Source organism: Vanellus vanellus (assembly GCF_965231255.1).
Source record: "Vanellus vanellus genome assembly, contig: HAP1_SCAFFOLD_2357, whole genome shotgun sequence".
Lineage (NCBI taxonomy): Eukaryota > Metazoa > Chordata > Aves > Charadriiformes > Charadriidae > Vanellus > Vanellus vanellus.
Window position 1 is genome coordinate 1 of NW_028127517.1, and position 11,478 is coordinate 11,478.

The following is an 11,478-nucleotide window of genomic DNA, read 5'->3' on the forward strand; positions in this document are numbered from 1 at the left end:
CCTCCGCCGGCCAATCACCGCCCAGCCGCCTGCCCGCCGGCCAATGGGGAGCGGCGGGGCGGTGCGCCGCCAGGGGGCGCAACCAATAGAAAGAGGGGATGGGCGGGGCGAGCTATTCCCCCCCGCCCCCACGCAGCGACGCACGGCGGCGCCATGACAGGTAGCGAGGCGGAAGCGCGGCGGAAGGGCGGCGGGGGGAGTGATGTCAGTTCCGCTTCCGGCGGAAGCAGGAAGCGGCGGGGAGCGCGGCGGCGGCCGCCGGTGCTCCCGGTGCCGCGGCCCATGAGCGGCGGGCGGGGCCGGCGCGCGGCGGGGATGGTGCAGGGCGGGGCGGGCGGGGCCGGGGCGGGGCCGGGGGGCGGGGCCGAGGGCGGGGCGGCGGCGGCCGAGGTGGAGGCGGCGGCGGCGGCGGCGGCGGCGGCGGCGGGGGGGGCCGAGGGGCTGGAGCGGCTCGTGGCGGAGAACCGGGAGCTGAAAGGTGAGGGACTGGGAGGGGGTGGGAGGGGACTGGGGGTAACTGGGATGGACTGGGAGGGACTGGGGGGTAACTGGGAGGGGGTGGGAGGGGATTGGAGGGACTGGGAGGGGGTGGGAGGGGACTGGGAGGGACTGGGTGGTAACTGGGATGGACTGGGAGGGGGTGGGAGGGACTGGAAGGGAGTGGGAGGGGACTGGGAGGGGGTGGGAGGGGACTGGGGGGTAACTGGGATGGACTGGGAGGGGACTGGGGGGTAACTGGGAGGGGGTGGGAGGGGATTGGAGGGACTGGGAGGGGGTGGGAGGGGACTGGGAGGGACTGGGTGGTAACTGGGATGGACTGGGAGGGGGTGGGAGGGGACTGGGAGGGACTGGGGGGTGACTGGGAGGGGGTGGGAGGGACTGGAAGGGAGTGGGCGGGGACTGGGGGGTAACTGGGATGGACTGGGGGGTAACTAGGAGGGACTGGGAGGGGACTGAGGGTAACTGGGAGGGACTGGGAGGGACTGGGGGGTAACTGGGAGGGGGTGGGAGGGGATTGGAGGGACTGGGAGGGGGTGGGAGGGGACTGGGAGGGACTGGGTGGTAACTGGGATGGACTGGGAGGGGGTGGGAGGGGACTGGGAGGGACTGGGGGGTGACTGGGAGGGGGTGGGAGGGACTGGAAGGGAGTGGGAGGGGACTGGGAGGGGGTGGGAGGGACTGGGGGGTAACGGAGGGACTGGGGGGTAACTGGGAGGGGGTGGGACGGACTGGGAGGGACTGGGGGGTGACTGGGATGGACTGAGGGACTGGGAGGTAACTGGGAGGGGGTGGGAGGGACTGAGGGGTAACTGGGATGGACTGGGAGGGGGCAGGAGGGGACTGGGGGGTAACTGGGAGGTAGGAATTGCGGGTGCTGGGCTAACTGGGGCTAACTGGGGAGGCCAAAAGCTGCGTGCTGGGGTAACTGGGGCTAACTGGGAGGTAGGAATTGTGGGTGCTGGGGTAGCTGGGGGTAACTGGGGCTAACTGGGGAGGCCAAAAGCTGCATGCTGGGGTAACTGGGGCTAACTGGGAGGTAGGAATTGTGGGTGCTGGGGTAGCTGGGGGTAACTGGGGCTAACTGGGGAGGCCAAAAGCTGCATGCTGGGGTAACTGGGGCTAACTGGGAGGTAGGAATTGCGGGTGCTGGGCTAACTGGGGCTAACTGGGGAGGCCAAAAGCTGCGTGCTGGGGTAACTGGGGCTAACTGGGAGGTAGGAATTGTGGGTGCTGGGGTAGCTGGGGGTAACTGGGGCTAACTGGGGAGGCCAAAAGCTGCATGCTGGGGTAACTGGGGGTAACTGGGAGGTAGGAATTGCGGGTGCTGGGCTAACTGGGGCTAACTGGGGAGACCAAATGCTGCATGCTGGGGTAACTGGGGCTAACTGGGAGGTAGGAATTGCGGGTGCTGGGCTAACTGGGGCTAACTGGGGAGGCCAAAAGCTGCATGCTGGGGTAACTGGGGGTAACTGGGAGGTAGGAATTGTGGGTGCTGGGCTAACTGGGGCTAACTGGGGAGGCCAAAAGCTGCATGCTGGGGTAACTGGGGGTAACTGGGGCTAACTGGGAGGTAGGGATTGTGGGTGCTGGGCTAACTGGGGCTAACTGGGGAGACCAAATGCTGCATGCTGGGGTAACTGGGGGTAACTGGGAGGTAGGAATTGTGGGTGCTGGGCTAACTGGGGCTAACTGGGGAGGCCAAAAGCTGCATGCTGGGGTAACTGGGGCTAACTGGGAGGTAGGAATTGCGGGTGCTGGGCTAACTGGGGCTAACTGGGGAGGCCAAAAGCTGCATGCTGGGGTAACTGGGGGTAACTGGGGCTAACTGGGAGGTAGGAATTGCGGGTGCTGGGCTAACTGGGGCTAACTGGGGAGGCCAAAAGCTGCATGCTGGGGTAACTGGGGCTAACTGGGAGGTAGGAATTGTGGGTGCTGGGGTAACTGGGGCTAACTGGGGCTAACTGGGAGGTAGGAATTGCGGGTGCTGGGCTGGCTGGGGGTAACTGGGGGTAACTGGGGAGCCCCAAAGCGGCACCCTGGGGTAACTGGGGCTAACTGGGAGGTAGGAATTGCGGGTGCTGGGCTAACTGGGGCTAACTGGGGAGGCCAAAAGCTGCATGCTGGGGTAACTGGGGCTAACTGGGGAGGCCAAAAACTGCATGCTGGGGTAACTGGGGGTAACTGGGGCTAACTGGGAGGTAGGAATTGCGGGTGCTGGGCTAACTGGGGCTAACTGGGGAGACCAAAAGCTGCATGCTGGGGTAACTGGGGCTAACTGGGAGGTAGGAATTGCGGGTGCTGGGCTAACTGGGGGGAAGCGGGGAGCCCCAAAGCTCCCGCCGGGGGGGCCGGGGGGCGGGTGCCCACCCTGCCGGCGCCCCCCCCCAGCGGCCCTGCGGCGGGGCAGCGAGGCGCTGCGGGGGCGCTGCGAGGAGCTGCGGCGGCTGCAGGCGCTGCGGCGGGCGGAGCGGGAGGCGCTGCGGGGCCGCGCGGGGCAGGCGCGGGCGCTGGTGGAGCGCCTGCGGGAGGAGCGCGACGAGGCCGCCCGACGCCTGCGCCGCCAGGCCGCCCCCCCCCCCAACGGGGCCCCGGTACCGCCGTCCACCCCCCCTGTCCCCTCCCCGTCCCCACCCCCTCTGTGTCCCCCCCAATGTTCCTCTGTGTCACCCCGAGTGTCCCCTCCCCGTCCCCGACCCCCTCTGTGTCCCCCTCAATGTCCCTCTGTGTCACCCCCAGTGTCCCTCTGTGTCACCCCCAGTGTCCCCTCCCCGTCCCCGACCCCCTCTGTGTCCCCCAATGTCCCCACGTCCCCCTCTGTGTCACCCCAGATGTCCCCTCCCTGTCCCAACCTCCCCCTGAGTGTCCCCTCCCTGTCCCCGACCCCCTCTGTGTCCCCCAATGTCCCCACGTCCCCCTCTGTGTCACCCCCAGTGTCCCCTCCCCCTCCCCGACCCCCTCTGTGTCCCCCAATGTCCCCACATCCCCCTCTGTGTCACCCCCAGTGTCCCCTCCCCGTCCCCAACCCCCTCTGTGTCCCCCAATGTCTCCACATCCCCCTCTGTGTCACCCCAAGTGCCACCTCCCCGTCCCCACCTCCCCCCGAGTGTCCCCCCCCGTCCCCACCCCACTGTGTCCCCCCCAATGTCCCTCTGTGTCACCCCCAGTGTCCCCTCCCTGTCCCAACCTCCCCCTGAGTGTCCCCTCCCCGTCCCCGACCCCCCCTGTGTCCCCCCCAATGTCCCTCTGTGTCACCCCGAGTGTCCCCTCCCCGTCCCCGACCCCCTGTGTCCCCCCCAATGTCCCTCTGTGTCACCCCCAGTGTCCCCTCCCCGTCCCCGACCCCCTCTGTGTCCCCCCCAATGTCCCTCTGTGTCACCCCCAGTGTCCCCTCCCCGTCCCCGACCCCCTCTGTGTCCCCCAACGTCCCCACATCCCCCTCTGTGTCACCCCCAGTGTCCCCTCCCCGTCCCCCCCCCCCCATCTCCCCCTCTGTGCCCCCACATCACCCCCTGTCTCCCTCCCCTGGTCCCCCCCCCCCCCGTGTCCCCTCTCTGTCCCCCAACATCCCCCCGTGTGTCCCCCCCCGTCCCCTCACGTCCCCCCGTGTCCCCTCGTGTCCCCCCGCAGCCCCCTGAGGAGCCGCCAGCGCCGCCGGACCCCCCCCCGTCCCCCCCGCGTCCCCCCGGCCCCCGGGACAGCCCCGCCGACCCCGAGCCACCCCCGGACCCCAGGTGAGCCCCACCCCCACCCCATCATTTTGGGGACACCCGCGATGTCCCCAAACCCCCTCCCCAAACCTCCCCCCCTCCCCCCGTGTCCCTTTTGTCCCCGACAGCCCCACGGAGCAGCTGAGGCGGCGGTTGGCGGCGGCGGAGGCCGAGTGAGTTGCGGGGAGGGGGGGCCCTCGCTCGGGGGACGCTCTGGGGACGCTCTGGGGACATTTGGGGACATTTGGGGACATTTGGGGCCACGCGGCAGGCTGGCGGCGGCGCGGGAGGCGCAGGCGGCGGCGGAGGAGCGGGCGGAGGCGGCGGGGCGACGCGCCGAGCTGCAGCTCCAGGCGCTGCGGCGGCAGCTGGAGGTAAGGGGACGCGTCGGGGACGCGTCGGGGACGCGTCGGGGACGCGCTGGGGAGGGGGTGACGCCGCCGTGTCCCCAAACCAGCAGGACAAAGCGTCGGTGAAGGCGCAGGTGACGTCGCTGCTGGGAGAGCTGCGGGAGAGCCAGAGCCGCCTGGAGAGCAGCCGGCGGGAGCGCGACGAGCTGGAGCAGAGGTCGGGGCGCGTCCCCGGGGCTTTGGGGACACCCTCCCGGTCCCCAAGGGGTCCTGGTGCCATCTCGGGGGGGTTTGGGGACACCATCCCTGTCCCCAAAAGGTCCTGTCACTGCCACGGGGGGTTTGGGGACACCATCCCTGTCCCCAAAGGGACCTGTCACCATCTCAGGGGGTTTGGGGACACCCTCCCGGTCCCCAAAGGGTCCTGTCACCATCTTGGGGGGTTTGGGGACACCCTCCCGGTCCCCAAAGGGACATGTCATCATCTCAGGGGGTTTGGGGACACCATCCTGGTCCCCAAAGGGTCCTGTCGCCATCTCGGGGGGTTTGGGGACACCATCCCTGTCCCCAAAGGGACATGTCATCATCTCAGGGGGTTTGGGGACACCATCCCTGTCCCCAGAGGGTTTGGGGACACCCTCCCAGTCCCCAAAGGGTCCTGGTGCCATTTCAGGGGGTTTGGCGACACCCTCCCGGTCCCCAAAGGGACATGTCATCATCTCAGGGGGTTTGGGGACACCATCCCGGTCCCCAAAGGGGTCCTGGTGCCATCTCGGGGGGTTTGGGGACACCATCCCTGTCCCCAAAAGGTCCTGTCACTGCCACGGGGGGTTTGGGGACACCATCCCTGTCCCCAAAGGGACATGTCATCATCTCAGGGGGTTTGGGGACACCATCCTGGTCCCCAAAGGGTCCTGTCGCCATCTCGGGGGGTTTGGGGACACCATCCCTGTCCCCAAAGGGACCTGTCACCATCTCGGGGGGTTTGGGGACACCATCCTGGTCCCCAAAGGGGTCCTGGTGCCATCTCGGGGGGGTTTGGGGACACCATCCCTGTCCCCAAAGGGACATGTCATCATCTCAGGGGGTTTGGGGACACCATCCCGGTCCCCAAAGGGACCTGTTGCCATCTCGGGGGGTTTGGGGACACCCTCCCTGTCCCCAGAGGGTTTGGGGACACCCTCCCAGTCCCCAAAGGGTCCTGGTGCCATCTCAGGGGGTTTGGGGACACCCTCCCGGTCCCCAAAGGGTCCTGGTGCCATCTCAGGGGGTTTGGCGACACCCTCCCGGTCCCCAAAGGGACATGTCACCATCTCAGGGGGTTTGGGGACACCATCCCGGTCCCCAAGGGGTCCTGGTGCCATCTCAGGGGGTTTGGGGACACCATCCCGGTCCCCAAGGGGGTCCTGGTGCCATCTCGGGGGGTTTGGGGACACCCTCCCGGTCCCAAAGGGGTCCTGGTGCCATCTCAGGGGGGTTTGGGGACACCATCCCTGTCCCCAAAGGGTCCTGGTGCCATCTCAGGGGGTTTGGGGACACCTTCCCGGTCCCCAAAGGGGTCCTGTTGCCATCTCAGGGGGTTTGGGGACACCCTCCCGGTCCCCAAAGGGTCCTGGTGCCATCTCGGGGGTTTTGGGGACACCCTCCCGGTCCCCAAAGGGTCCTGTCACCATCTTGGGGGGTTTGGGGACACCCTCCCGGTCCCCAAAGGGACATGTCATCATCTCAGGGGGTTTGGGGACACCATCCCGTTCCCCAAAGGGTCCTGTCGCCATCTCGGGGGGTTTGGGGACACCATCCCTGTCCCCAAAGGGACATGTCATCATCTCAGGGGGTTTGGGGACACCCTCCCTGTCCCCAGAGGGTTTGGGGACACCCCCCCAGTCCCCAAAGACACCCGTCACCGCCACAGCGCCTTCGGTGACATCCCCCAACGCCGTTGAGGACACCCATCCCTGTCCCATCCCTCCCCTCAGCCGTGTCCCCAAGGCCGGTCCTTGGGGTCCCTGGGGGGTGGGGGTGTGCCGGTGGCGGTGACGGTGATGGTGACGGTGACGGTGGTGGTGACGGTGACGGTGACGGCAGGGCGCAGGCGGCGGGGGAGCGGTGCCGGGCGCTGGAGGAGGTGACATCGGGCCACGCGCTGCAGCTGGATCAGCTGCGCCTGCAAGTGCAGAACCTGGAGGCCGCCCTGCGGGTGGAGCGCCACGGGGCCACCGAGGAGAAGTGAGTGACACCGCCGCGGTGGCAGGGGCGGGGGGGGGACACCTGATGTCCCCCTGATGTCCCCCTGATGTCCCCCTGATGTCCATCCCCCCCCCCAGGCGGAAGCTGGTGCAGCTGCAGGTGGCCTATCACCACCTCTTCCAGGAGTATGACGCCCACATCAAGGCCAGCCTGGAGGGGGACAAGCACGGCCAGGTGGGGGGACGGTCCCCAGGGCCACCGCGGGGAGGGGACGCGGCTCGGGGGGGGGTGGGGGGGGGGGGACACAAGACTTCTGGAGGTCTTCGGTGGCGCTTTGGGGACGTCCCCGGGGCAGGTTTGGGGGGCGCCCAGGGGTTTCTCAGAGCTCAGGGTGGGCCTCGGGGACACCAAAGTGGTCCTTGGGGACACCAAAGTGGTCCTTGGGGACATCAGGGTGGCTCATTGTCTCCTTGGGGACACCGGAGTGGCCCTTGGGGACACCAAAGTGGTCCTTGGGGACATCAGGGTGGCTCATTGTTTCCTCGGGGACACCGGAGTGGTCCTTGGGGACACCAAAATGGCCCTTGGGGACATCGGGGTGGCTCATTGTCTCCTCGGGGACACCAGAGTGGCCCTTGGGGACACCAAAATGGCCATTGGGGACATAAGGGTGGTTCCTTGTCACCTCAGGGACACCAAAATGGCCCTTGGGGACATCAGGGTGGCTCATTGTCTCCTTGGGGACACCAAAGTGGTCCTTGGGGACATCAGGGTGGCTCATTGTCTCCCTGGGGACACCAGAGTGGCCCTTGGGGACACCAAAATGGTCCTTGGGGACATCAGGGTGGCTCATTGTCTCCTTGGGGTCACCGGAGTGGCCCTTGGGGACACCAAAGTGGTCCTTGGGGACATCAGGGTGGCTCATTGTCTCCCTGGGGACACCAGAGTGGCCCTTGGGGACACCAAAATGGCCCTTGGGGACATAAGGGTGGTTCCTTGTCTCCTTGGGGACACCAAAGTGGTCCTTGGGGACATCAGGGTGGCTCCTTGTCACCTCAGGGACACCAAAATGGTCCTTGGGGACATCGGGGTGGCTCATTGTCTTCTCGGGGACACCAAAGTGGTCCTTGGGGACATCAGGGTGGCTCATTGTTTCCTCGGGGACACCGGAGTGGCCCTTGGGGACATTGGGGTGGCCCTTGGGGACATCGGGGTGGCTCATTGTCTCCTCGGGGACACCAGAGTGGCCCTTGGGGACACCAAAATGGCCATTGGGGACATAAGGGTGGTTCCTTGTCTCCTCTGGGACACCAAAATGGCCCTTGGGGACATCAGGGTGGCCCTTGGGGACACCAGTGTGGCCTCTTGTCCCCTTGGGGATGCCAAGGTGGCCCTTGGGGACACTAGGATGGCTTCTTGGGGGACACCAGGGTGGTCTTTGGGGACATGTGGATGGTTCTTATCCACTTGGGGCCACCAGGATGTCCCCTTGGGGCCACCAAGATGTCCCCTTGGGGCCACCGGGATGTCTCCTTGGGGCCACCAGGATGGTTCCTTGTCCCCTTGGGGCCACCGGGATGTCTCCTTGGCCACGAGGTTGACCCTTGGGGCCACCGGGATGACCCTTGGGGCCACTGGGATGGTTCCTTGTCCCCTTGGGGCCACCGAGATGTCTCCTTGGCCACCGGGATGACCCTTGGGGCCACCAGGATGGTTCCTTGTCCCCTTGGGGCCACCGGGATGTCTCCTTGGCCACCAGGATGACCCTTGGGGCCACCAGGATGGTTCCTTGTCCCCTTGGGGCCACCGAGGTGTCTCCTTGGGGCCACTGGGATGTTTCCTTCTCCCCTTGGGGCCACCTGGATGACCCTTGGGGCCACCGGGATGTCTCCTTGGCCACCAGGATGACCCTTGGGGCCACCGGGATGGTTCCTTGTCCCCTTGGGGCCACCGGGATGTCTCCTTGGGGCCACCAGGATGGTTCCTTGTCCCCTTGGGGCCACCGGGATGACCCTTGAGGCCACCGAGGTGCCACCAGGGCGTCTCCTTGTCCCCTCGGGGACACCGAGGTGACCCTCGAGGGAGGTGGCGATGGCTCCTCGTCCCCGTCCCCCCCCCGTGGTGCCACCAGGACACCTCCCACCCCCTCCATCCCCATCCCCGTCCCCCCCCCCACCCGGGGTGGGGTGGGGGAGGTGACCCGGACTGCCACCGAGGGTGACCGAGGTCCCCGCGGTGGCAGTTGGGGGAGACGCGGGCGCAGCTGCGGGCGGCGGAGGAGGCGCTGGCGGCCAAACAGGAGCTCATCGACAAACTCAAACTGGAGGCGGAGGCGCAACGCGCCACCCTGGAGACCATCCCCGTGCTGCGGGCGCAGGTGAGGGACGGGGACGGTGGCGGCGGCGGTGTCACCGCGGCGGTGACATCGGCGTCACCACCGCGTCCCTCCGCGGCGCAGGCGGATATCTACAAGGCGGATTTCGAGGCGGAGCGGGCGGCGCGGGAGCAGCTCCACGCGCAGCGAGAGGCCCTCCAGGAGGCTCTGGGGCAGCTCCAGCGGAGGTTGGAGGCCGAAGGGGCCGCACGGTCAGTGGGGGGGGGGACAGGACACGCGCGCCCCCCAAAATCCCCCCCCCAAAATCTCCCCCCCCCCCCCTCTTCCGCCTCCGTCCCGCCCCACAGCCAAAACTTACCCCAAAAGCTCCCGGATCTGCTCTTGCGCTGCCCTAAAATAGACTCGGGGGAACCCCCAAAATACTACGCCCCCTCCCCCCGACCCGCCAAAATACACCCCCGACCCCCTAAATACAACCCCGACCCCCAAAATACCCCCTCCTGACCCCCCCAAAATCCCCCCTCTGACCCCCCAAATATACCCCCCGACCCCCTAAATAAAACACTGACCCACAAAATCCCTCCTCTGACCCCCAAAATACACCAACCCCCCAAATCCCCTCTCTGACTCCCCAAAATACACCCCCCCGACACCCAAAATCCCCCTCCTGACCCCCCAAAATCCCCCTCTGACCTCCCAAAATACACCCCGACCCCCAAAATCCCCCCTCCTGACCCCCCAAAATCCCCCTCTGACTTCCAAAATACAACCCCGACCCCCAAAATACACCCCCCCAACCCCCAAAATCCCCCTCCAACCCTCCAAATCCCCCTCTGACCCCCAAAATACACCACCCAACCCCCAAAATCCCCCTCCGTCCCCCCAAAACCCCCCCTCTGACCCCCCACCCCCCCCCACGTCCCCCATCACCTCTCTCCATCCTCCCCCAACACCCCCCCCAAAACCTTTCCCTCCTCCGCCCCCCAAATCTCCGCTAAACCCCCCCAAAATATACCCAGCCCCCACCACCACCCCCTCCCCCCCCTTCAGCCCCCCAAAACCCCCTCCAAAAAACCCCAAACCCCCCCAAATTTCCCCCCCCCCCCCCCCCTTATAGCATCCGCATGGAGGAGATGAGGAACCGCCACTCGGAGCTGCGCCCCCCACCAGTGGGGGGGGGTGAGTAATTTTGATGGTTTTGGGGGGAAAAAAACCCTCCTGGGGGGGGGGTGGGGGGTGTGACGGTGTCTATCTGCCCCTCCCCCCCCCCCTCCTCGCAGGTTTTGGGGCGCTGCCCCCTCCCCCGCGGGCCCCCCCCGAGGAAGAGCCGGACCTGTGCTGCCCCAAATGTCAGTACAAAGCCCCCGACATGGACACGCTCCAAATCCACGTCATGGACTGCATCAAATAAAGGGGGGGGGGGACACACACACGACACCCCCAAAAACAGCATAAAACACCCCAAAACATACCACCACCCCCCCCCAATTCGGGGGGGGGGGGAATGTGTGTGTGTGTATTTTTTAAATCACATTAAAAACCTTTCCAAAAAAATCATCCGACTCGTTCTTTATTGCCGCGTTTTTTTTGCTCCCCCCTCCCTAAATTAAGCGCCCCCCCCAAATTTGGGGGGGGGGCGCCCAAAATTGCAGGGAACCCCCCCAAAAAATCCCCTAAAGTTTTTTTTTTTGGGGGGAGGGGGGAGGGTGGGGTTCAACCTCACCGTAATGCCCCAAGCGGGGGAAATCCCCCCAAAATGGCTCTTTAGTACCCCAATTTTAGGTCCCCACCCTCAAATTAAGCCCCCCCTTAACTGGGAAGGGCCCCCCAAATTGGGGGGGGGGGGGGGACAAAATTGGGGGGGGTTTCCTTAATTTTGGAGGGGGCCCCCCCCCAAAATTTGGTTTGTGTGGGTTCGACCCTCAACGGGGGCGGAAAAACGCCCCAAAATGGCTCTTTATTACCCCGTTTTTTTGCCCCCACCCTCAAATTAAGGACCCCCTTAAACTGGGACGGGCCCCCCAAATTGGGGGGGGGGGCCAAAATTGCAGGGACCCCCCCCCAAAATTGCAGGGGGGGGGCCGTAAACTTGGGGTGTGCGTCGATTCAACCCTATTAAAGCCTCAACGGGGCAGAAAACCCCCAAAACGCCTCTTTATTACCCCATATTTTTGCCCCCACCCCCCAAATTAAGCCCCCCAAAAACTGGGGGGCCCCCAAATTGGGGGGGGACCCCCCCAAAATTGCAGGGGGGGCTCTAAACTCCGTGCGTGCGTCGCTTCAACCCCATTAAAACCTCAACAGGGCGGAAAACACCCAAAACGGCTCTTTATTACCCCACTTTTTTTTGCCCCCCCCCTTTTTTTTTATTTTTGCCTTTCTCCCCCCCCCCCCCCCC

The 11,478-nt window shown here is 65.9% G+C and overlaps 1 protein-coding gene across 1 annotated transcript; it reads left to right on the top strand.

The window, feature by feature from the left end:
• Positions 1-153: 153 nt before the first annotated feature.
• On the top strand, positions 154-11,281 carry IKBKG (inhibitor of nuclear factor kappa B kinase regulatory subunit gamma; the record flags this gene model as incomplete). Its single annotated transcript, XM_082501026.1, has 12 exons — positions 154-478; positions 2,890-3,092; positions 4,129-4,232; positions 4,337-4,381; positions 4,480-4,582; positions 4,666-4,775; positions 6,644-6,784; positions 6,883-6,979; positions 8,988-9,122; positions 9,204-9,331; positions 10,198-10,259; positions 10,361-11,281. 12 exons carry the CDS (start codon positions 154-156, stop codon positions 10,489-10,491), a joined length of 1,584 nt encoding a protein of 527 aa, XP_082357152.1. The 3' UTR covers positions 10,492-11,281.
• Between the last annotated feature and the right edge of the window lie 197 nt (positions 11,282-11,478).